Here is a 26,579-nt window from a genome sequence, read left to right as displayed (position 1 = left end):
GAACAATTTTGATAAAGCTTCATACATTTCTTGAGCATGATGTGTATTGCAAATGTATGGGACAAGATTGTCCTTTATGCTTTCTACCATCAATGTCATAGCCAATATTTCAGACTCTTTATACTTCACTTTGTCTACATCATTGGATTCTTCGATAGGTTGACCTTTCCTTTGACCAAATCCAAGACCTTGTTCTTTTCAAGGATGAGGTCAATTCTTTTCTTCCATGACTCGTAGTTTGAAACTTTGATGCTCCTTCCAATTTGTTCTCACTCTTTATTGTGTTAGACATTGTCCTTGAAGATAGTGAGCTTCTTCTCTTATAAGAGCTCCTTATATGATCCCTTGATCAATCCTATAGACTCCTTTCAATAAATACTCAAAACTGCCCTTTTTTTCTTCTTCTTCACCTTAGCCCTGAAACCATGTTAGAAAATCAGAAAGGTAGAAATATTTTCTTGTATAGATAATTAGTTGTGATTCATTTATCTTTATGTTCTTCTTTTATCTTTTGGTTCATCAAGCAATTACCAAAACAATAGCACAAGGACAACACATGTAGGCGAGCAACCAGGGCAAAACCCCTATCTCGGGGAAAACCCAGTGAACAATTCTTCCTTCTATAGTTTCTTGAGATAATCCAAGACTCTTGACCTAGACAAACACTTCCTCCACACCAAGTTAACCCTCAATCCCTTTTTGTTAAAATTGGCAACTAGGGTGAAGTTCCACCTTGGGAGAACTCATATGATGGAGATGATTATTACACTGGATTCCTCTTTTCGAGAAGTGCAAGTTTGATATAAAGATATCTCAATCGGACAAGCGAAAGTGTGATTTTGAATTTATTCTCTCACATGTACAAATTGTTCAGGTCAGCATCAACTTAGTGTAGGCTCAAGAAGCCGAATAAATGTGTCTCTTCACCCACATCAAAGTGTATAAATAGAAGAGACCTCTCTTCTCATTTGGACATCATTCACTCAACAATTCTTCTCTCTCTTCAACAGATTGGTTCGTACAACTTGGGGATCTTCTCTCTCTCGGCTAGGAGGACAGTTTTTCTGGGCTAAAATAGAACCGAGTTTTTTAGATTGTTGACTCTTGCAGATTTGACCGAATTTTGACTGTGTTTTGGAGGCAAAATTTCGCTCTCTTGAGGACGCATTAATTGGCATGGAAATCGAGGTATTTGGGACTGTTTGACTAGCGTTTAACTGCAGAGTAGATTGCTGTTTGACCAAGTTTGACCAGAATTTGTTAGACTGTTTTGGGTTGAATTTTACCCTTGATGGAGGCCAAATTAATCTTCCCTTGATCGAGCTTCAAAGGAGGTGACTCGCTGCTGATTTGACCAGCTTTGACTTTCTGGTTAGGGCTAAAGTTTGACTGCAAAATATGACATGGTTGTTTGACTTTGCATTAGGCTAATCTATTTGACTTTTGTACTCTCTCTCTCTGTTGAACTATTGAATAATAATAAGAAGATTTGATCAAGGGTTTCCCCACATTGGGGTTTTACCCTGCTATCTGCCAAATCTGGTGTCCTCTTGTCATGGCTTGTCTTTTGCATGTTCTATTTGTATTTACTGTCAGTGTGATTAATGGTTAATATGATTTCTATTGGAAATTATTGGAAATTGTCATTGGGCTGCTATGGAATATTGAAGTAAATTGTGCTAAGCATAAAACATTGCATTGTTATCTAAAATTAACATTCTTGCAGATGATAATCCTTCAAAAGAAACTTTGACCTAGTAGCATCAACGAAACTTCAACCCAGTAGCAACAACATCAGCAGCTTCGACTGGATAAAGAAAACTTTGATCTCCCTAGATACTCCTTAGAAGTGAGAGAGAGATGGCCCGAAATTTCGAGCTTGCTGTCTTCTATCTTCCTCCAAAAATTAACACTTTTTTCTAGCCTCTTTCCAACACTTTTCCAAGTTTTCACTTCCCAGCTTCCAGCTTCTGGGTATCGAACTATGCGAGAGAGTATGAATTGCTCCTAATGAATTCGAATTGCCTTGTATATATAAGCCTTCCAATGAGGTCAAATTACCCTTCTTGAGGCTGACTTGGTGTGGAGGAGACTAAATTCATTTTTGACTCAAAAATAATCCTTTTTACATGATTCAAAAGCCTAAGAAGGGTCTTTTTTAATGGACAATGTCTCTAATGACTCGGACAAAATCCTAGAAGTCCTCAATTGAGACTTTGACCTAAAACAAGATGACCCAACCATGAAACCCATGCTTTAATAAGTCGTAATAATAATAATAAAAATATTTTCTTCATTCTTTTGATAAATACATTTCATTGTGACTCAAATACATTTATGAAGACCGAACCTAGTTACGTAATTCAACACAATGCACTATACTAGACCTTCGGGAACTATCTTAAGTTGCACCTTGTGAAACCTCCGAGATAGATGAAATGATATTTTTTGTTTCATGAGGAAGCCTTACGCTGAATGAACTCAATACTGGGGTGTTGTAAATCACTCCATCGATAGTATAAAGTGATTTAAAAAAATCGACCCAGTTTCTTGTTAAGTTATATGGCCCGCACCATGGACGAGAAGTACTCTACTTTGAGTGCATGTGGAGTCGATCTATTTAGTAGTTTGAGAACTTGTGAGGTATTTATAGGTATTGCTGAGGGGGTCTCAATAATATTGGTTGGTATCCCAAAAGGTGAGGCTAAGGAGAAGCTTGTGGTCTTACCATTCTGCTACTTAGTGGATTTTAGAACTTTACTTGTTTGTTACTTTGACTTGACTGATCAATATGGAAGGATAAGGTGATCAGTCTAGTCATCTGATGGCGGGGCATGACATTTGTGGCAAAATATCTTCTTGATGAAGTGGGATACGCATCTTTGGTCCTGATACTGAATGAAAGTAGAGAGGAAGCTCCTTGAGTGTCTATAAAGGCAATGCTAGTGTCCTCTGAACTCATAGTATAGTGGTCACCTTAGATCTCATAGTATGGAGGACACCAAGGAATTTGCAATGCATTTTTTTTATTGCCTCTAGCAAAAAATGTATCCTTAAAGAAATATTACTAGAAAAAGTTGATCTGAGAAAAATTCTAGTTTGACATGGTTACATATAACGCCACTAGCCAATAGTTTTCTAATCATATCACTAAAGTGAGTTGTGATGGAGGGTTATAATGCTACCAAAAAAACCCTAAAAAAGGATCACAAATCTCGAGATTTGCAATTATCAAAGAAATGTCTCCAGACAATAATCTTTGGATAACTTTTAGAATTTTTTTTTGGAAACCATAGTTCCACAATGCATTAGGCAATTCCGTCAGAGGAAATTCTCCAAAAATTACGTCTGAAATATATCAGCAAAAGGGTGATCTAGAACCTTCACTCCATGGTCACAAATAAGAAATGATGCCGCTATACTCTATTTATGAAAATTCGTAAAATAAAAATCAATGAAGAAGCCCTAGTGTTGAGCCCATCTATTCATAGATGAAATCTTTGAAAATAGTGCACTAAATAACCCAAACATTATCAAACTAAATTCTTTTTTTAGTAAACAATAGCATCATGAAAAACATGCCTAAAAGTACTTGATTTAGAGATTATTCAATAAGCTAGAGTTCTTCACAAAGTATATCAATTTACCAGTGTTGTTAAAAGCGCGATTAAATCACGCTTTTTTCAAAAAAGCGCGCTTTTTTCCCTAAGCCGATTTAATCGCGCGTTTTATGGGAAAAAAGCGGCTAAAACTTTTTTTTGCCGATTTTTTCGAAAAAGCGCGCTTTTTTCTGAAAAAAGCGCTGGGTTGCCAGGACAACATGATTTTATAAAATTTTTTTTGGTTTTTCATTTGGTCATTTGGGTTTTTTCATGCAATTTTTTTGGAAAGAAACAAATAATTTTTGAGTGGGGCAGCTTAATGATCAATTCTAGGCCCTAGTATGGATATGCTATTCATGGTAATGTTAAATTCTTAAAGTAAAAGTGACATTCTCCTTAATCTTCATTTTCATCCTTTTACTTAAATTTTTAACATTACCATGAAATGACTCAGGATGTTTGAGAGTGGTTCCAGCCTCATTGGATTTCATATGGAGAAAGTAGAATTTTAGATTTCATTTAAAATCCAGCAGACTTATCAGTTTTTCAGGATTGGGAGATTGTAATGTTTCCAGGTGACACCACCTGCTCGGGCTACCCCTGCCACCAGTAGAGGACGTGGTCTACCTCCTATAGCTCCTACTTCTAGTTCTTCAGCTTCTAGAGCACATCAGACTCCACTGCCATCTCCACCAGCATCTACATCTAGAGGGAAAGGGAAAGCTGTGGCATTTTCTCGCAAGAGGGGCAGAGGAAATCAATAGGATTAGACCTCATTTTATTGTATATGACATTATGACATGATGAGATACATTATCATATTTTTTGTTGATATTTTGAGGCTGAGTTGGGACTCAGGAGTCAGGACTTACTATTCAGGACATGATTCAATGTTATGTGTGATTTTAGCGCTAGAAATGATATTAAACATCTTATATATTAGTTTTTTTATCATATTTATGTGTCAATGTATTTATTTTATGTTGTAGATGGTTTAGATATTAAAAAAATTGAAAAAAAATGAAAAAAAAAATGAATATTTTTGTACCAAACGCTTTTTTCCCGCTTTTTTCCGCTTTATTCCCGGCGCCGATTTAATCCCGCTCGCGCTTTTCACAACATTGCAATTTACATATCCAAGAAGAAAACCCTAATAGTGGCACCTGTATTGATAGTGCGATGGATATTATTAGAAACCGATACAATGTTGTTTAAGGCATTTTGCATGCATATTAAAGCTGAAAAGAGGACAAGTAAGTTGAGTGATGTGACTATTATCTACTATTTTGAGGCATGCTTCATGTAAGTACCTTGGTACAAAAACTCTTGCTGTAAATGTATACCATCCATACAACCTTCTCGATGATGCTTATGCCAAGAAATGGATGAAAATTTTCCATTGTTGGCATCCATTTCTTCAGTGCAAATTATGTGTCTCCAGGGAAGAATCATTTGTGATGAAATAACAACTATTAGGAGTTGTCTTTTTCCATGGACATGTAAGTGTTCTACATGGCATTACCAATATTATGTTGGTTGTGTGAGACATTGGCTAATTGCATAAGTGCCCAAGCATTATATGGTCGTGCTAAATATTACTTGATCCCTCAGATAACTTTTACCACAATGTAGAGCAAAGGTTGGAAGATGATTTTTCACCTTGTTGGGAGGTTTCTCCAATAAAGTATGAATTTTCATTGTTTTTTCTCACGAAATTATATTATTGTTAAGGGGACTATCCAATGCTGTTTACAATTCCTCTAGAAAATGCCTAGGCATCTTTGAGCTATGGAAATAAAAGGCCATATATGAAAATAAAAGAAATACAAATATCTAGTATCACTGTGAGCTTATATTAATGTGCATTAAAAGAAAGAAATAATTATTTTATTGACGTCCACTACTAGTGAACAACTAATTAGACTATGCAATAACGATAAAAGATTCTATTAGTTGAGGTACTAAGGATTAGGAACAAATGCCCTCTCGAAGAAGATAAAACCAATATTAAATGGTAAATAATTAGATGCTTCTCTACACCCTATTAGTTGGTCATGGTGTGTCCTCTAGGTTTGATTTCAAGGCTTGTCCCACCCTTATGGCTTATTCTAAGCTTCTCATTGTGATCTTTTATGTTCAAGGTGGGTGTGCGGGAGTCTTGGGATGACTCTATTGGGACAGATGGCTTTAGAGTCCCTTATGTTTTTCTACTCTACCGCTTTGTTAAAGTTTTGCTATGTTGTTATAAAGGTCATATACCTAGAGCACATTTCTCCTTTATTCGTAAACATGGATTTGTTTATGTATGTACATTGTGGCATAGGTTATGAGTTCCCTAGCACTTTGGTCTTATTTGGCATGTTGTTGACACATGGAAACCATGAGACACACCTTCATGTGGAGCACGCTCCCTTTTCTAAATATTTTTATATATCTAGATGATTGCGAGGCGTACCTTGGAGTGCTTAACCTTTTTGAGGGCTTTTGCACTTTTATTTTGGTTTGTTAAAGGATGACTTATCAAGCTATGCGGAGTGCTCACTCTCTTAGCACACATGTTGATGCGTATATCATATTTCATTGAGATTTTGTTAGAGTTCATGGATCCATCCCCTTTCTTCATGAGATTGTTCCCTTTCCTTTCATGTGGATCTATGTTTTGTGGGGTGTTTGACCCCTCAATGGGATATGACTATTGGCACCTTTTTATAGGGGTGGTTAAACATTGGGCATCACACATGGATTATTTTATCACTATTTTGATGGGATGTCTCACCATTAGCCACACATGGCACACCTAGAGGTTTTTACTTAGTCATTGAATTCATCCTTCCACCATTTTAAGGGAGTTGTCCACACTAGGGGAGAGTCGTTTCATCCTTATTCATGCTTGGAGGATAGATGTTGGATCTTTTACATTTTGTTCCTCCCTTTGATGGATATACACAACTTTCATGGATACTTATCATTGGAGATTTGCATATGTGGTATAACCACCTCCTATTTTATGTATTGTTGACTTGACCCACCTTAGTTAGTCAGTGGAAAATGATTTTTTATGCTTTTCTAGGGTTTTAACTAAGGATATTATTATTTTATTGAAGGGTTGTTGAGCTCAAAAATTTGTAGAAGACGCTTCTCCCCTGGTCATTTTTGTTGTTGACTGGATATTATTGAGAGAGTTAGGGGTTCCTATAGAATTTTTTTTCAACAAGGCCAAGCCTTTTCATTTGACAACCCTTTTGATCTTCTTCCTTGTTTGATTCTCCACCAAAGCTTTGAAAGAACAAAACCATTTGACACTTCATCCTTCTTCAAGAAATAGATCCATGTTTTGCAAAAAAAGTCATCCACAAAGATAGCATAATATAAGTATCCTCCCAATGATGTTACGGGCAACATGGCAGATAGGTCAGAATAGACCATTTGAAGAATATCAGAAGTTTGGCTTTCACTTGAAGGGAATGGTCCCCTTGTAAGTTTCCCAACTGCACAACCCTGACAAACTCCTTCATGATTCATGTTGAATTCGGGCATACCTGTGACCATATTCCTTACCCTAGTTAAGGCTTTGTAATGAAGGTGGGAAAATCTCTGATGCCATAATTTAGATTGAAGAGAAGTATCACAAGACATGGCTCCCAAAGGACTTCCTCCAACTTGATAAAGACCATCAACCCTAAATCCAAGTGTAAATGCATCTTTAGGGTTTCTTTGCCAAATACGTACCTTTCCATCAATGAATGCTACCTTGAAGCCTTTATCTTCCATCACATAAATAAATACCAAGTTCTTCTTCAAATCAGGCACATACAATACTTCTTGTAGATGGATGGTTTGACCTTGATTCAAGTGAAGAGTGGCAATACCTATGCCTTTTACAGGATAGGTGGCATTATCTCCAAGTATGATCGCCAAATTAGTCTTCTTGTCAATCAAATTTGAGAGGGCCTCTTTGTACTTAGTGAAGTGCCTTGAGGCTCCACTATCTATTAACCAATGATCCAACGTATTCGGAGGAGAGATAGTAGATAAAGCGGAAATAAGATAAAATTTATTTTGTTTTTGTGCAACATTACTTTCCTCATACCTAGAATTTCTTGATCTTTTGGGAGGTTGACCATTTCCATATGGAGCAGCGGGAGCATTCCTCTTTCCTTTATTGTTGAACTTGTTGTTCCTTTGATTGCCATTGCCTTTGTAATTGTTGTGGTTGTGGTTGTCATCATCCCTTGGAGTATCCTTTTTGTGAGGACATTCTCTAGCATAGTGGCCAAACTTGTTGCAATTGTAGCACCTTCATTTTCTTTCTTCTTTGAATCCCTGCTTGAATCGTTGACAATGTTTCCTTGGACCAACATTGTTCTTCCTTTTAGCATGAGCAAAGAAAGTAGTAGGATCATTTTCATTTGAAGGCTTTTCTCTTTCCATCATCCTTGTTTCTTCGTGAGTGCATCTAGCCAATAATTCATCGAAACCAGGAATCATGTCATTGTTGAGGATGGTAGTGTTAAACCCATCCTAGGCCTCCAATTGCAGTGAGAGTGAGGTCCTTATCGGCAACAACTTCTCCAATAGATAGAAGGTCATTCTTGATTTGTGTGATCCTCATGAAGCAGGATTGGATAGACTCCCCTTTGTCCATTTTGATTTCCTTCAACTTGTTCTTGAGAAAGAGGATTCGATTTGCATTGTTCATTTTGAACATCCCAACCAACTTGTCACACATCTCCTTAGATGTTTCCAAATCAGAAATATAGGCAGCCAAATTCTTTTGAATGGAGTCTATGATAATTCTCTTAGCATTGACCTCACCTTTCTTGTACTTTTTTTTGCAGCAGGTGCATTTGAAGGAGGCTCCACCACTCTTCCCTTTACATAGTACCATGCTCTTCCAAAGTCAGGTCCAAAGTCATCTTCCATGCATGATAGTCAGATTTGTCCTCGAGCTTATCCTCAGATTTGGAGTAGGATGTAGAATCCATTGAAGCGAGACCAAGATTCTCGTCTAACAACTTTCCTTAGTGATTGTTTTTCTCTCTCTTGCTTGAGCTTTGTCTTCACTTGTGCTCTGATACCATGTTAATTTTAGTTAACAATGGTACGTTCTATGCTTATTAGTATTACAATAACTTCAATGTTCCTTAGCAGCCCAATAACACTTTCCAATTTCCAATAGCAATCACAATAATCACATTGACAGTGAAAACAAATAGAACATGGAACAAAATGCAGAAGACAAGCCAAGACAAGAGGACACCAGATTTGGCAGATCTCAGGGAGAAACCCCAATGTGGGGAAAACCCTTTGATCTAATTTTCTTATTATTATATCAAATGTTCAGCAGAGAGAGAGTTCAAAAGTCAAATTGACTTGCGCAATTCAAAGTCAAAACAGCCCTGTAAATATCTGCAGTCAAACTTCAGCCCTAACCAGAAAAGTCAACGCTGGTCAAAGCAGCAATAGAATGTCCTCAAAACAGCTTGGTTTTCCCCAGTCAAATTTGGCCTGATCAGGAGGTCAAAGTCAGCCCAAAACAGTGATAAAGTCAATGGTCAAACATGGTCAAACTGCTGTCTGAAATCTGCAGTCAACCTGCAATATTTGTCTGCGGTCAAATTGCACAGAATGCCTTGATTTCTGTGCCAAAAGATGCAGCCTGCTGAGACAGAAATAACCCCAAAAAATTGAAGTCAAATGATGCTTGGAAGGTCACGTCAACGCTGGTCAAACTGCAGAATTTCTGTGATTTTCAGCGCTGCAATTCTGTCCTGTAATTTCATCCTCCTTGTGCCACACGTGGGAGAGAGAATGCCCAATTATGTGTGAACCAATGGGGGAAGGACTCAGGAGAGAGAATGTGTGAGAGATGAAGATGCCAAATGAGGTGGGAGGACACTTGTATTTATACAAGTCGATGAGGGTGAAGAGTCATGTCTATTGGGCTTCATGAGCCTACATGATGATGTGGCCGACCTGAACAAATTGTACATGAGTGGACATAAATTCAAAATCATACTTCTGCTTGTCCAAATGAGATGATCTTTATATCAATCTTGGTCCTCTCGAAAAGAGGAATCTAATGCAATCATCATCTCCATCAAGAGAGCTATCCCAAGGTGGAATTTGGCCCTAGTTGCCAATTCTAGCATTCCATTTTCACTCTATCTTCATCCCTCACTTTAATAATTAATTTATTCATTCCATTTCTCATGGAATCTGTGGTTGATTTTTTTCACTGTGGTATTTTGTTCTGTATTAACTACTATTTTTGGTAGACCTGACACAATTCAGAGTCCCCATGGATTTAATTCTGGCAATTACGGTATGTGGCTGTGTTTAGGTTGAGCTTCTCTCGTGCAGTTGGTGTGACATCGTTCTGGCAACATGACTGTTATAGTCAGTGATCAATGAAGCCTTATCATTGGAATGGGTTAGATGAGATGGTGGTTGCATAATGCTTGTGCACTGGCTGTACAACGGGAGGAATTAGATGATGGTTGGGAGGAATTTTGGATATGCATGCACAAATTCCCATGAATCTTGATGATGAGGGTTTTGTTGAGAGCACCTGCAGACTGGGGGCTAGGTGTGGCTTTGTTACCACTGCAGTGTACAATTTAATGTGCTACAATTTATAGAAAAATATTTCTGACACACACACATATATAGTGTATTATATATGTTATGATAATAAAGGTGTTCCAATATATGTATAAATATACATATGAAGTTCCTGCAATGAAGGGATGTGCTCTTTGGAGTTGGTCATCCTCATCTAAATGATAATTTGATTTATTTAGGCTATCTATAACATCAGGGAATATTAATTAACATACATAATGAATTGCCCATGCCATTTTTAATATTATTATTATTTATGGGATCATAAATAATATTGTATAATGTATCATGTGTTATTTTTAAAATTCCCTATTTTTGATAATTTTTAAAATCTGTTACTAATTTTTTTGTCTCCCCCTGAATTTTGGAAGGAACTCCCATCCGTCCTCGAAACTTGCTTCTCCTCCCCATGGAAACTGATGCTACATAGTAGTAAATGATCATTGTTGAAGAAAAGTTGGCTTCTAATTAAAGATTATGTTGGATGGCATCCTGCTGATTTGGATTCCATTATGCATTAAATTGGTTCCCCTGTTTTATTTGATCTTCCTTCTTGATTTATGCCACCACACAATACACCCTACCTTCTGGTTTATTTGACTGGAGAGACATTCCTGTTGACTTAACAAGGTAATTATGCATTGTTGAAAAGTTTTTAGGCAACATTTGTCTTCTAGCAAAATGACGAGACTCTCTTGCAGGCACCTTGTATCATATTCATTGATGAAATTGATGCTGTTGGCTCTACTCGAAAACAATGGGAAGGTCATACAAAAAAAACTCTCCATCAGCTACTTGTTGAAATGGATGGCTTTGAGCAAAATGAGGTAGCAATCACCAGTAACAAAATCAGAATTTCTAGGGATGACTTTCTGTATTGGTTATAGTTGGTTTTCTTATTTTAATGTTCTGTAGGAACCATTCTATTATGTGTCACTATTATTGGTTTTCTTCATATATTCTTAGTCTATAAGTTCATGCTTTAGGGCATTATTTTGGTGGCTGCAACAAATCTGCCTGATGTGCTAGATCCGGCTCTGACAAGGCCTGGAAGATTTGACAGACATGTGAGTTCTCTTAGCATATTCATTTATCTTTCATTTTTAATTGCTTTGTCTGGAATTATGCAGTTATTTCTCCATGTAATTTGTGATTATGTTCAATGAAATTGTCAGAAAATGCATTGTTTTTTTGTCACTGGAATGTTTAGGGAGTTATAAACCCTGATACTATTGGCATATTTTTAGGGACGATTTTGTGCATAATTCAGCTCATTATTTCTTGCTGGGATATGTTGAAATTCATAAGTGACAGCAGGGGAATCGAATGGAACTGAAACAAACCCAAAATCCTGCAATGAACAAGGAGTAAACAACACTAGGGAAGCACAAGGCTTGAAGCTAAATCATCGAATATAGCAAGACCCTAGTTAGAGAAATTAACCCTAAAAAGTTCCTAATAGAGAAATATACCCATGCACAAGCAAGAGTGGAAAAATCCCCAAGTATAAGTGAACAACATAAAAGAATGTTGAATGAATTAATTCTCATGGAGCAAACAGCTCAATGATAATACAAAGATATTTACAAGAATAGAAACATCAGGTTTCTATGTAGAATATAGAACAAACAGTTTCATCTAAGAAACTGCTAAAAGAATAAAAATAGAAACATCTAAGAGACTGAGCATTACTAAATAGAGATATATTCTAATACCCTCCCTTAATGCTCAATCTATTTACAACACCAATAGACCCGCGAAATTTTACAAATTTATCAGGACCAAGAGGCTTGGTGAAAATATCGGCGGGCTGCTCTGTTGTGGGAACATAGTGCAACTGAACTGAGCCGTCTTCAACCAGCTGTCGAATGTAGTGGCAGTGAGTTTCCACATGCTTTGTTCGTTCATGAAAGACTGGATTCTTGGCAAGTTTGAGCACTCCCTGATTATCACAAAACAAAGAAGTAGGCTCTGTCTGAAAAACATGCATATCTGCAAGCATACGACGAAGCCAAACTGCCTCACAAGCTGCCTTAACTGCTCCCCGATACTCTGCTTCTGTTGAGGAGAGAGCCACTACCTGTTGCTTCTTACTAGTCCAAGTAACAGCTCCAGATCCTAGACTAAACACATACCCAGCTGTAGATTTACGGTCATCAACCGAACCGGCCCAGTCAGAGTCAGTGTAGCCACTGAGAATAGGATTGGAGCTGCGAGTATATAAGAGGCCATAATCAGAAGTACCACGCACATATCGTAGCACCCGCTTTGCTGCTATCCAATGATCAGCTTTAGGAGCTGACATAAAGCGAGAAATGTAGCTTACTGCAAAACTGATGTCAGGTCTGGTAGCAGTAAGATAGATGAGACTGCCCACTAATTGCCTGAATAAAGTTTCATCCACAAGAGGAGATGATGACTGTGCTGAAAGTTTGAGCCCTGGTTCCATAGGAGTCGTGGCCGGTTTGCAATCCTGCATTCTGAACCTTTCCACAAGATTTTTGGCATACTTGGACTGAGAAAGAAAGATCTGATTTTCAGTCTGCCACACTTCAACCCCCAGACAGTAATGAAGAAGTCCCAAGTCTGTCATCTCAAAAGTTCTGCATAGATCTTGTTTGATCCCATGGATCAAATGTGCAGAGCTGGCAGTAATGATAAGATCATCCACATAGACAACTACAAACAAGATATCATCACCAGTATGCTTGATATACAGGTTTGCATCAGATGGACTCCGCTGAAAACCCTGATCTGTCAGATACTGATCAATTTTCATGTACCAAGCCCGAGGAGCTTGTTTCAATCCATAGATTGCTTTAACTAACCGACACACTTTCTGTTCTTGACCAGCAACCTTGAATCCTGGAGGCTGCGTCATGTAGACTTCTTCTTGGAGATCACCATTTAGGAAAGCACTTTTTACATCCATCTGATGAACTTTCCAATTGAACTGAGCTGCTAGGGCAAGAACAAGCCGTATGGTACTCATCTTGGCTGTAGGAGCAAAAGTCTCCTCATAGTCGATGCCTTCCTTCTGTGAAAATCCTCGAGCCACAAGCCGAGCTTTATACTTGTCTAAGGTTCCATCAGCTTTGTATTTGACTTTATACACCCATTTGCAGCCTATGGGTTTTTTGTCTGCAGGAAGATCAGAAAGTGTCCATGTGTGATTCTTCTGAAGACTCTGAAATTCTGCTTCCATAGCCTGTTCCCACTCAGATGTACCGTTAGCCTCTGAATATGTTTGAGGCTCAAAAGTACTGTGAAGGTTAGCCATAAGAGCAAAATTGACTGTAGACTGTTGTCTGTTCTTATGCCTAGAAGTTCTACCTTCAAGGAGCTCATCATCCCGGAGATCACCTATGGTTTTAGCCCACCATTTAGGCCGAAGAGAAGAAGAACCAATATCAGGATTAGAGGAACCAATATCAGGAGGAAGAGAAGCAGGCTCAAGAGCAATAGGAACAGCAAGAGGGGGATTAGCTTCTGGAGGAAGCTCAGATAGAGTAGTATCAAATCCTGATGCTACATCATCCCTCCCATCAGATGGACTGACTGGAAGAAGAACACTGTGAGGCGGATCCTCAAAGCGCTGCTCAGAAGAAGAAGACTGAAAAAATCCTCTGTCTTCATCAAATACTACATCTCGACTGAAGCTAAGTCGACCAGTGGCTATATCTATCAGCCTATAAGCCTTGTGATGATCACTGTAACCTGTCATCATGAGTTTCTGACTTTTGGAATCCAACTTAGATCGCTTAGCAGATGGAATCCAAACATATGCAACTGAGCCAAAAACTTTGAGATGACTGATCTTAGGCTTACGACCAGACCACACTTCTTCAGGAGTCTTCCCTTTAACAGCCTGAGTAGGGGATCTGTTAAGAAGGTAAACAGCAGTAAATACTGCTTCAGCCCATAATTTGTTTGGAACACTCCGGTGTTGTAACATGGAACGAGCCATTTCAACAACCGTGCGGTTGCGACGCTCGACAACACTGTTCTGCTGGGGAGTGTAAGGTGTGGTTAATTGACGTTTGATGCCATGAATATCACAGAAGTTGGCAAAAGCTGAGGAACAAAATTCCCCCCCATTGTCGGTCCTAAGGGTCATGATATTACAACCAGATTCGTTTTCAACTAAAGTTTTAAACTTCTGAAAGGTACTAAGAGCATCAGATTTATTTTTTAAAAAATACACCCACATCTTTCGACTGAAGTCATCTACAATAAGTAAAAAGTATTTGCAAGCAGTGATAGAAGCTGTATTCATAGGACCACAAATATCAGCATGAAGTAACTGAAGTACCTGGGATGCGCGCCAAGATTCTCCATTTTGGAATGAAGACCGATGTTGCTTTCCTGCTTGACAGGCGCTGCATACCCCCAACTGCTGAGTCTGAATATCAGGTAATCCTGACACAAGTCCCTCCCGAGAGAGCTGAGAGAGATACTGCATATTGAGATGCCCATATCGCTGATGCCATAGAGTACTGATGGGAGAGACACGTGCTGCTAGAGCCACTTCTGGAAAGTCACCGGTGTCAAGTAGCCTGTATAGACCATGGTCCTCTAGGCCAGTAGCAACTGTTAGACTGGTCTCCCTGTCAATGATGGAACACTTGTGTGCACTGAACACAACATCAAGCTGAGGAGAATTCCTCATAATCTGACTGACAGAGAGCAGATTAATCTCCATACCAGGAACATAGTATACATTGAGAAATATGAGCGTTCGTCCACCAGACTGAATTTGAACTGTACCCCTGCCAGGAACATTGTACTTTTCTCCTCCACCAAATACCACTGAATCACTGAAAGGTGAGAAGTCAATAAACCAGTCACGCCTGTGAGAGAAGTGGCGTGATGCACCAGAATCAATGTACCATGCAGAGGAAGGAACATGTTTTGAAGACCTTTTAGCCATAAAAGCGTAAAAGGCAGAATCTGTCTGCTCGGAATGTTCTGCAACATTTGCTGTCTGATGTGGCCCTCCCTGTTTCTTTTGTTCAGAAGCAATCCTCTGCCGGCAATCTTTCTTCATGTGACCGAACTTGTGACAGTAATTACACTGTACACTTTTCTTCCTGGCAGGATCAAAAGAATGAGATGAGCCTTTCTGCTGAAAAGACTGAGAAGACTGATATTTTGCAGCAAATGCATTTTCCGAGGATACTGATGAAGTACCACTACCAAACTGCTGTTTCCACCTATCTTGCTGCAGAAGTTTGGTACATAAATCTGGAAACTTCAGATCAACATTTGTGGTGGTAATGTTGAGAGTTTCGATGAAGTGTTCATACGATTTCGGTAGACTTTTCAGAGTAATGACTACCATATCTTCTTCCTCCATAGTCCGACCAATAGCTTCGAGCTGATCTCAAATGTCTTTAATTTTGTTGAGATGTTCCTGTAAAGACATATGATCATCCATCATGATGGAGAACAACTGATTTTTGAGAAAAAATGCTCTGCTTTTGTCAGATGTCTCATGCAGTTCTTTCAACTGTTGCCAGATTTCGGCAGCGGTCTTGCCAGAAGGAATCTGTGGTAACTGATCATCAGCGACAGAGAGCTTGAGAAGCATAACAGCCTCTCGATTTCGATCATCAAATTTATCTTGATCGGTCCCAGCTGTACCGGGACGAAGCTCTTTGCCCAAAATGAGCTGATCAAGACGCCTGTATTCAAAAATGGTCAACATTCTTTGTTTCCAAATGTTATAGTTGCTGCCATTAAAGCGTTGATTTCCTTCTAACATCAGATTGGTGAGCGTGGCCATTTTCTTAAAGAAAATGCAGAAGACTGATACACAAAAAAACTGTAGCTGCCTGTTTATCTTGATGTAAATCAAAACAGATTTTGTTCTGGGAAAAAAATTACCCAGCAAAAAAAAAATTCTCCCTGTCTAAAAAAAACAATACAGCTGTAGCTGCACCCTTCTTTAGGCAAATACCACAAGACAGAACTTTAATGGATGTAACAGGTTCAAGTGTGAGATTCCAGTTCTGAGATTTGTCCTGAGGTAAGCACAAGTCTGACTGCTGCAATGTCCAGACTATAAACAGATAGTTTTTCTTCAAATCTGAGTTGAAAATGGAGGCTGTCAGGATCACTATGGAAAAAATTTCGCTGACTAGAAAACAACTGCCGGCAGACAAGATTGTTTTTTTTTTTTTTAAATTAAATACATGGATTGAAACGGACCCACGTTCTCTTCACAGCTTCACGTCTTTCAGTTCTACGATATATCAGCAATGATTTTTAGGTTCTCACGGTTCACAAAACAACAAAACATATGGACCCACGTCTTCACGTCTCAGACCCACGTCTTTACGTCTTCACGTCTTCACGGTTTACGGCTCTTAATCAAAATATGAACCCACGTCTGACAGACTCTGAGATTACGCAGCAGAGAGCATGTACTTAATACAAGAGCTATGGCAAAGGAGTTGTATTTCAACAAGGATGGCTCAGCGACAAAAAAAATTGCAGACGGGTGTGAAATATGTTCCCACGTCTTATGGCTTCTCGTCCACAGTGCCGCGGAATAAAAACTCGACAAGCGATTTGCTCTAAATCGAAGATCGAACAGCATATATATATGAAGTTTTATTCATCCACGCATTTTTAAAATAGTTTGACCATGAAAACGGATGGGTTTTGAGCATACCAAGGTGAGAATTTAAGCACGCAGAGATAATAGCAGACGCTGTATCTACAGGTGTATAACCCGCAGATGTATCCACGACTGTGAAGAAGATAACCGGTTTTGAAGCACGCAGAGATAATATCAAACGCTGGATCCACAGATGTATAACCCGCAGGTGTATCCACAGGTTTCACGACTTTGAAGAAGATAACCGGATTCGTCAGCAAAAAACAAAATCCCGCTCCCACGAAGAGAATAACCGGATATGTGTGCGATTGTGACAGAAAAACGCTTTGAAGAAGATAACCAGATTCACCGTGAGAACTAGGGTTGAATACTGAGATTTCACGGGCCACAAAAAAAAAACAAGACTTCAAAAACAGATAACCTGTTCAACCGATAAATCGACTGCTGCCCCCAGATTTCAAAATGCCGGATTTAATTTCAAGAAAATTTCACGATCCCGAGTACCTCCACAAAGTTAATTCCTCATAATAAAGATAATGCAGGAGAAGAATCCCTTTCTGTATCGAGATTGACGACTGTAAGCTTTTATCACAATGAGCAAAGCCGAAGCTAAGACTCAGTGAAGGCTGCCTGGCTTACAGAGGGCTCGACCTTAGAAAGAAATGAAGAGGATAGCTGATCAAGAAATCTACAGACCCTGAGAGCAGTTTCGAAATGAACTCCTGAATTTTTCAGACTATGAAAAATTATTTCGAAAAAAAATCCCTGTGCTCTGATACCATAAAAGAATGTTGAATGAATTAATTCTCATGGAGCAAACAGCTCAATGATAATACAAAGATATTTACAAGAATAGAAACATCAGGTTTCTATGTAGAATATAGAACAAACAGTTTCATCTAAGAAACTGCTAAAAGAATAAAAATAGAAACATCTAAGAGACTGAGCATTACTAAATAGAGATATATTCTAATACAACAAGGATATAGGTGCACCTAGGTATGCATTACTGTATAGAAGAATGATGTGTGACTGTAGGCTAAAGAACGATCAAGAAGATCACACGATGATGAAATGCAAATGAGAGGCATGGTCTATTTAAACACAACTAAAGTAGGTTGCTACTCCCAAGAGGGGTCAATGAGCGTACATCGAAATGACTAGGTTAGCTATAACCACAACCTGGTATTATAACAAATCAGTACACAAATATCTAAACAAATTTATTGATGACACACTATCAGTTGACTGTAGCCAAATGTGCGGATTACATCCTTCTCAACAACCCTTGATAAGATGAACAGATGGTTATAGAGAAAAATGATGAAATACAATTGAGAGTCGGTTTGTGGATACCAAGCTCAAGACAGGGTTGGTCATAGCTGAAAACAGGAGGGTCCTTAAGTGACCATCCAATTCCTTGAGGTTGGTCATTGTCAAAATACAAATGAGAGTGAGTTCATGATTACTCAGCTAAATAGAAGGTCAACTGTTGCTGAAAATGAAGATTACACTGTTGCATTTAACGTGCCCACTAATCTGTATTGGGGCCATACAGTGAAGATATTCCGTTGCAATTGCAAGCTACATCCATGTTTAATATTGAATAAGAAGCAAATAAATAGTACCCCCCTTGAACACCATATTTCTCACATTGGTATGGTTCCTCAAGTTGGTGAGGATGGCTTTTGGTAGAGGTATAGAAGAAGGATTCATCATAATATGCTGAGAATCATCCATACAATCATCTATCAAGAATAGTGGAGTAGATTCTATGGACTTGTGAGGAAAAATTGTATAAACGAAAGTGAAGAATGGTGGCACCCTAGCAGAACAAGTGGTCATGGCCTTGTTATTGCAATATCTATAGGGCCTAGTGCAAAGTCTCACTACGCAACCTAGGTCTTATGGCAACAAAGAGATTAGTCACCAGAGTCACCTCATTGGGATTTCTCTTGCTGTTTAGTGGTCAAATGTTATTCCCATAAGGGAGGCTTCCTTGGGAAAACATAGAGGTTAGATGTCTAGTGTTCAAGCCAAATGGTTCTCTAAGGAGCTTGTAAATAAATCACCTAGAAATGTCTTCAATAAATAAGGGTACAAGGGTGATAAAAATATACTGGTTATACGAGAAGGGCAACATAAAGAATTAAAGGCCACCTGAAGAGTTACAACTCTTCAATAAACTAAAGAAACATTGTTACAAGCCAGGGTTTTTATGGTATGCAGATTTAAAACATGCAATAGCATATAACAACAAAGAAATGGCCTCTAAATGATAGGATCAACAAAGGATTAAATGCTATTAAAAAAGTAAGCAAGGGATAGGTCTACTTTAGGTTTTTAATGGTTGAAAATGCATAAGACAACAATATAAACCCTATACATTAGCCCTATGTTTGGGGTAAAAACAGAGAATTCATGTTAGATTTTACCTTCCAAATATTAATGAATGCAATTTACACTTAAAGGACAATAATATATAGGAACACGAATGTTATTAAATGGAATTTTAAACCAAACGCTAACCCTAGTTACCAAAAAATAAAGAAAATAGAGAAATTCTATTACCGCAGCAACTGATTTATTTCACCTACTTATTATTCCCAATAAGTTATTTATGAAATCTCTTCAGTAAATATTAAAATAAATTCTACTGCAAATATCACACCATTATACAGAAATAATTATATGCACAAGAATCAATCACATCAACACAATTATTTTTGGACAATTGTCCTCGGAAAAACCCAATGCAGGAAAACCGGTGCAACAGAGGAGGGTTTTTATTAATCTTCAACAACAATCACTTTTACAGAAAAATAGACACTAGGAGAAAATACTTGAGACTTTTCTCCAAGACTTTCTCACACCATGGAGAGCTTCCTTTCTCTATTGCGTCAGCCCTGCGTCATTTTGCGTGGCTCTGTGCAACTTTGGTCCCTCTCTACGTTATCCTTGTGTCTCACTGATCTGTGTCTCCCTCTACGCTCTCTCAGAGTCCCTGCGTCACTTCTTCTGAGCTCCCCTGACTGCTGCTAATCCCCCCTCTTCCTCCACCCTGCAACTCTCCCTCTGAAATCGATCTCTTTCTCTTTAAGAATCGATTTTCCTTGAGATACTGAGTATGTGCTGGTGTATCTCCAACTGACCCTCAAGCCTCCTCTTATACTTTTTTTGTTGAATATTCAACGACTGAGAATAAGTCCCTAATCAACGACTAAGATTAGATGTGGCTTGATCCTCGTAATTTAGAACCTTTTCACCCAGTTTTATATTAATACCCATTAATATTTTAATTTTCCTAAGTTTAGACTTGGGAACTCCATTAAAAATATTAATTATTTTAATATCTCTTCAATCGGATGGAATTTCCCAAAATGATTTCTGGTTTTTGGAGATCTTATGTGCCTTAACCTCTCCACCAATTTTCATGGCTAGAGCACATCCGATGCTACCACAAATAGACACCAACAAGTCTATTCAATTGGGAAATGGAGTCAATTAGGGTGAGATCAATGTTGTAAGGGCCTGGATAGAGTGGTTGGAAGCCTAATTTGCTTCTCTTAGAAACCCTAGAAACATGTTTCATAGGAGATTTAAAATCAAAGGATGCATGAAAACAAGTTCCTTTTAATGGATTCTTGAATGCAAATTTTGCATAGTCACATAGAAACAAGAGTTGATGAAAGATTTTGTTCTTTTTAATATGGCACAAGATAAATCCTAGTTTCAGAAAATAACACGGAAAATGGAAGAAGATAGGATTAAACTTACACAATTATGGAAAAAATCACTTCACCAATCCAGAAGATAGTTTCTTCATGGAATAACATCCTCCCCAAGAGAATTTGCATGATTATTTAGCCATTGTGTACAAGAAAAAGAAAAGAGCTAGTGCATACTCACTCAAGAGAAGAGAGATGAGTGTGTGATGATGATCCAATAAAAATGACTTTCCTCAATTTATATGAGGCCAATCAAGACATTTTACGATAATTTACAATGCAAAAGCCCTAAAGGTTTGCTTGAAGCATTCAACTAGGCTAATAATGTTAGAAAATCAGAAAGGCAGAAAGATTTTCTTATGTTGACTATTACTTGTGATATTCTAGTATTCTTATTAACTTTCTTTATATTCTTCTTTTATCTTCTTCTCATCAAGAAATCATCAAATCAAGACATGAAGATTAATGCCACCAGATATAGGCATTCAGCCAGGGCTAAAGCCCCTAAGAAGGGGAAACCCTGTCAAACTTTTCCACTAGAATATACAAATCAAATTGAGACAAACCAAGACCTTAGACTTGACCAAAAGACCTTCTTCGGCCTTCCATGGTGATTATGCAAACTTTAATAGTCTCTTCTTGACAACTAGCTTTAACCTATCTATGACATGGAATTTCGACCCTACTGCAGATCTGAAATTTCGGCCCTCCAACAACAGTCAAAAGACTTGCTTGTGTGGCAGAAGAGAGAGAAATTCAGCTTCATTTTGCTTGACAAGTGTCTCCTTCTTTGCTAGGGTTTTCTTCTTCTCCTTAGGTATTTTGCTCTCCTTTTTCTTCTTCGCCTACTGCAGATCAAATTTGTTTGTCTTGTCTTCCAAATGAGGTCGAGTAGCTGCCAATATATAGTCCTTTTGAGTGGTTGAATTCTCTTGATGAGGCCGACTTAGTGGAGGAGGCTTATTTGACTCTGTGTATGTCAAATAAATTCTTTTCTTGATAAACATAGCCCAAGAAGGGTCTATTACATGATGACAAGGACTAGGACTCATGACATAAACCTTACAAGCCTACAATGGAGGCTTTGACCTAAAAAGAAAATAATAAAGCATGAAACTTGTTAGCGCTTGAGATTTCACCCTAGGCTGAGGAAGGTAAACCTTCAAGGCAACATCAAACCATTTCACCTCGTAGCTAGCCCTACGGGGTATGAGAAGGCTCTCTCCGGTCAATCTCAGTAAAATATTCAATGGACAGAGATGACCAATACAGTGACACTGATATTAGGCTAGTAAACTGATTAAAAGGTTGATTTGGGGGTTTTTGGGGTTTTTTGGTGGCAAATTGAGGATCTGCAGTTTTAGGGTGCGGGGATTTGACACAGTTTCTGCAGGTGGGTCTTTGGGGCAAGGTAGGAGTTTGTGCTGATGCCTTTAGCTGAGATGGATGATCAAGGAAGAAAAAAGAGAAGCTAAAGAGGGCAAACAATGACTTTGAATCCTCTCTAGACAGTGGAAAACATAAACATTAAACAAATTTGAAAGCTGAGCATGGCAAGCATGAATTCAAACTTTATCACTTCATTTGTTTAATAAGCTGCAGTAAAGAAAGAGATGGAACACATAAACACACTTACAATTACAATAAGAGAACACACCATCAACACAAGAGTCCACAAGAATCCCAATGATGTCTGCAAAACCCTGGTCTTCCTTTTCCTCAAATTGCAGAGATACAAGTAAAATATACAATAGGAGCTTCTCCCTCAAGAGTCCAACCATGAAAATGAGCAAGAGAAGGCATAATATAGATGATCTAACTCCTTTCCCCACCTCTAGGGGTCGAGCTCAGCTTCCTAGGAGCTGTTTCAACTAATTCTAAACTGAGCACTATATAATAGGCAGTCAAAACAACTTGCCTCTAAAACTTAGGTAATCTATCCATACATTAAATATTCACTATTTACATCAAAGAAACTTCTAGAAGTATCAAAGGAGAGTAAATGTGTCAAAGTGCTATGAAAATTACACAAAAATCCATCATTTACATGCCTCAAAAGTCAACCAAAGTAAAAACAGTGTTTTGCTGGCCGAACTGGTCAAAACAGTGAAATTTCCCTGACAGGTCGCGCACATCACTCTGACTGGTCGCGCACATTCACATCTCTGTTTGAGGGCCTTCCCGGTGTCCAAATCAGGTGCAAGATAGCTCGTTGGAAAGGTCTGCGAGTCTACTTTCCAACCCCACTGGAATTTATGAATTTGCAGTTGATTTGACCCCTCAAAAGTCATTTCTCCCAAGACAGCTTTCTGCAACTCAAAATAGGGGCAGAAAGTAAAAAATTGCATGTATTTTGAGCTTTTGGAAGCCCAAATCTTCATAAAATCTGAAACCCATCCATAGGCAAGTGTATTTTTGCATGACAATTCCAAAAATGTAGAGTTTTCCCCGTTCTGAGCTTTCCCCATGACTGGTCGCGCGCGGGATGAGACCAGTCAGATGGCCAAAACCTGTAAAATTCCCAAAAATGCCAAAACTGCCTCAAAACTCTCAAAATTTCTTGGGTTTGCTGCTAGGAGGATGCTAATGAGTATCATGGTGAGTGAGAGAGGCCTCAGCCAAGATACGGAGTGGGTTGGTCTTCTTCTTCCTCTTGCGGGCCTCGGACAACTTCCTTTGGAATATCTTCATTTTTGCCTTGCAAACATGCATCCTCGCCCAATAATGATTCTTCATGTTCCGTAACAGCCTCTTGTCCTGGTTGGCCTTCTCCAACAGCCTCTCCAAGCGAGCATTCTCCTGAATGAGCAAAGACTCCCGGTCAGCAGGCAATGGATCACCGGGCCTCCTACGGTTCAAAGTTCGATCACTGCGGATCCTCCATAGCTCATCAAGTTCTTTTTCCTCTTCTAATTGTTTGGTGCGTTGTTCTAGATAAGTGATGGTCCATTGAGCCATTTGGAGCTTTTGCTGCAACAAGCGGTTTTCCGCCTCTCTCTGTCGGATGATCTCATGCAAATCTGAAGTGGGGGAGCGAGCATCAAGATCAATGATGTCAACCTGTGTGTCACCATCTCTCTCCTCCTCTGTCATGGGCTGTTTGCCCTCCCGTACTGCTGATGGAGAACGCAAGGCCCCTTCCACCTGCTGTGGAGAAAGTACTCGTCGAGCTGCTGCAAACAAGGTCCTGTGACCTCTCTGGTAGGTGACCTGAGGTGAGGAAGCAACCTGTCTCGGAACAATGATCTCGGGCTGGTGAGATGGACCTCCCTCCTCGTAAATGACCTCTGGCTCTGGGTGTGGCTGTGGTGGCACTGTAAAGAACTCATGAGAAATGAAGTCTGCCCATGGAATGCCCTGCTGACTCAACTGATGGGAAACAATGAGCTGGATGAGACCATGATGGCACAAACTCCTATACTGCTAAGCTGGGGACTGCCTCTGAAACACGGACACCATCCTCTGAATGTCCTGGAAGAAGAAAACCGGGATGTTCATCATCCTCACTCGGGTAAAGTGCATCAACAAGCGAATGTGACAAGAGAAGACCTGTGAAAATCTTCCCTCGCATGTGAAGTAACGCATGATAAGCCGCATGATCGGAGCATACTCCCCCCGGAGGAATCTGAAAGGAAAGACCCCTGACAAGTGACTCATGAATGCTGGCCTGACATATGGCTCAAAATAAACATAATCCAGCATTTTGCGCTTGGGCCACACCTCACCCACATTTGGTATCCCGGTAGCCTCTGAAATCACCTCCGGAGATAGCACAAAATTCACCCCTGCAAGAGTGACCTGCCCATCATGAAGGTGCAACACAAATAAGCGGGCCAACTCCCTGTGGTGCTGAATCTGGGCAAGCCTCTCACAGAACTGAAAACATGACATATAACGGAAACAATTCACTGCCAAAGGGCAGGCCTGTAACTTTGCTAAAGATGTGGGCTCTTCTCTCTTATGATGACCACCTTTGCCACCCCTACGAGGCCTCTGCTGTACCTCAACCTCTGTGGAAGAAGACCGGTCATCACCTTGCTCATAGGTTTCAGTGGTTGACATGGTGCTTTTGAGCAAAGTGGAGAAAATAGATAAAGTAAACTGCTGCCCTTGCCTGCAAAAATGCTGAGAAGTATGCTGTTTTCAAGGGGAAAAAATCATAAGGGAAATGTTAGGGGAGGGATTTTTAATAAGGAATGGGAAAATATGTAAAAACAGGGATTTTTAAGGGATAATTCACAAAATGTCAAACATATCATCTCATCTTCCATCATTAGGAAATCATTTGCAAAGAAATACTTTATTAGGGAAAATACGTATGATAGTCATCAAGGGAAAGGACATGCATTTGCAACAGGAGTATAGGACAGCATAGATAGCTTGCTCCTTTGAGTTTTTTGTTTTTTCAATGTACATCATAAGGTAAACAGTGTTTTTCAAAGGATTTTATGTACATTTAGTCATAGGGGAACAAGGCTTCCTTTACATCTTGTCATAAGGGAAAAGGGATCTTAATTGAACAGGATTTTAGGGAAGGGGTAGAGAGGAAAACAGGGCTTAGTTTTGGGGAGACACAACAATATTCTTTTGCAAACAATATTTACAGCAATATGTCCATTTTATACATATACACAGCTGCATTTTTCTTGTTTTTGCTATGGATATGCAACAACAGTGTGTCTTCTATTTTCCAATGACTATGCACAGTCATATTGCCTTTCTTTTATTTTTTGTCATTTTGCCATCATATTGCCTTTTTCTTTTTGCACATCATTTTATTCTTGCTGTGTTTATTTGTTACCCTTGCTGTGTGAAGGATGTTAGGGTTTTGGGTAGATTAGATGGAGGGCATTAGGGTTTAGGGAATGTATGTGAGGGAGGGATAGGGTTTAGGTATTGGGGATGAGAAATTTAACATTCTTTGCAAATGACATAAGATAGAGACATATCATAACAATTGTGAATTTAATGGGAAACAATGGAGGGAATAAATGGGAGTTTAAAACCTTGAAAAAGAACACCAACCCTAGCATAATGCCTACATGAACAAGCAATAACTAAAATCCATTCCTCTTTACATTTCTTGGTGATAAACATATATATGCAAGCCCATCATTTCATGTTTCAAGCATTCAAACGCACTAGAAGACCCTACCTCGATCAGTTGAGCAAGCAAGAGGGCAATTTAGTCGATTTGGAGTGGTTCTGTAGAAGACAGCTTGAGTGGTCGCGCCCCTGCTCTGAGTGGTCGTGCCTTGCCTGAGTGGTCGCGCCCTTTAGAAAAATACACTGCAGAGGGGTCGCTGAGTGGTCGCGCCCCACCCAACTGGTCGCGCACTGAGCCTGAGTGGTCGCGCCCCTGAGAATGACTCCAACTTTCTGCAAATCGCCTCTTTTGACCTCTCACTCGTTTTTGCAAGCTCTCAAATGCATAATGAGGGTGTTTTAGAGGGAATTTGACTCTTTATAAGCCCAATTTGAAAAAAATTACTTACCAAACCCACTTTCTAATGTTTTGTTTTGACATTCTCTTTTAACACTGTTTTGAGTTTGCTTTGTCCTGAATTTGAGTTTTTGAGTGCTTTAACTCCGTTCTTTTTGCAGGTTGACCATCTGATGGACTCTAGTGAGGAGACCAGGGTTATTGCCGGCATTTTGAAGAATTTTGAAAATTTCCTTATTTTTTTTTTTGCAAAATTGACATGACCTTGGCTTTAAAAACATGGTTTTTAAATCCAAGGTATAAATGAGCTGTACCTGATGAAAATATCCATGAAACATATTTACATTCCCTCCTTCCGGCTTGCTGGGGACCCATGGACCTCTGACTCATGATCTTGCAATGACATTTGACCGAAACCCTAGACCTAAGACTTTGGACTTCAAGACAAAACAAAACAAGCGTGACACAAGTTCATTAACTGATATGACCTGATCCAACAAAGCCAAGAAGGGAACAAGGACCAGCTCCTCCATCAGTTTTATGGCATACCTAACGGAATG

The 26,579-nt window shown here is 39.1% G+C and overlaps 1 protein-coding gene across 1 annotated transcript in view; it reads left to right on the top strand.

Moving 5' to 3' along the window:
- Nucleotides 1–26,579, top strand: part of FTSH11 (FTSH protease 11) — a 310,557-nt gene that overhangs the window by 204,702 nt on the left and 79,276 nt on the right. The window contains exons 8-9 of the mRNA XM_089436336.1: nt 10,928–11,053; nt 11,213–11,293. Coding sequence (XP_089292462.1) covers nt 10,928–11,053; nt 11,213–11,293 — 207 coding nt within the window. The remainder of the gene's footprint in view (nt 1–10,927; nt 11,054–11,212; nt 11,294–26,579) is intronic.

Source organism: Pinus tabuliformis, chromosome 5_2 (assembly GCF_031772625.1).
Source record: "Pinus tabuliformis cultivar Carrire ecotype Pingquan chromosome 5_2, CPIR1, whole genome shotgun sequence".
NCBI classification, from domain to species: Eukaryota; Viridiplantae; Streptophyta; class Pinopsida; order Pinales; family Pinaceae; genus Pinus; species Pinus tabuliformis.
Note: the sequence above shows the minus strand (reverse complement) of the source record. Positions and strands in the feature narration are given on the sequence as shown.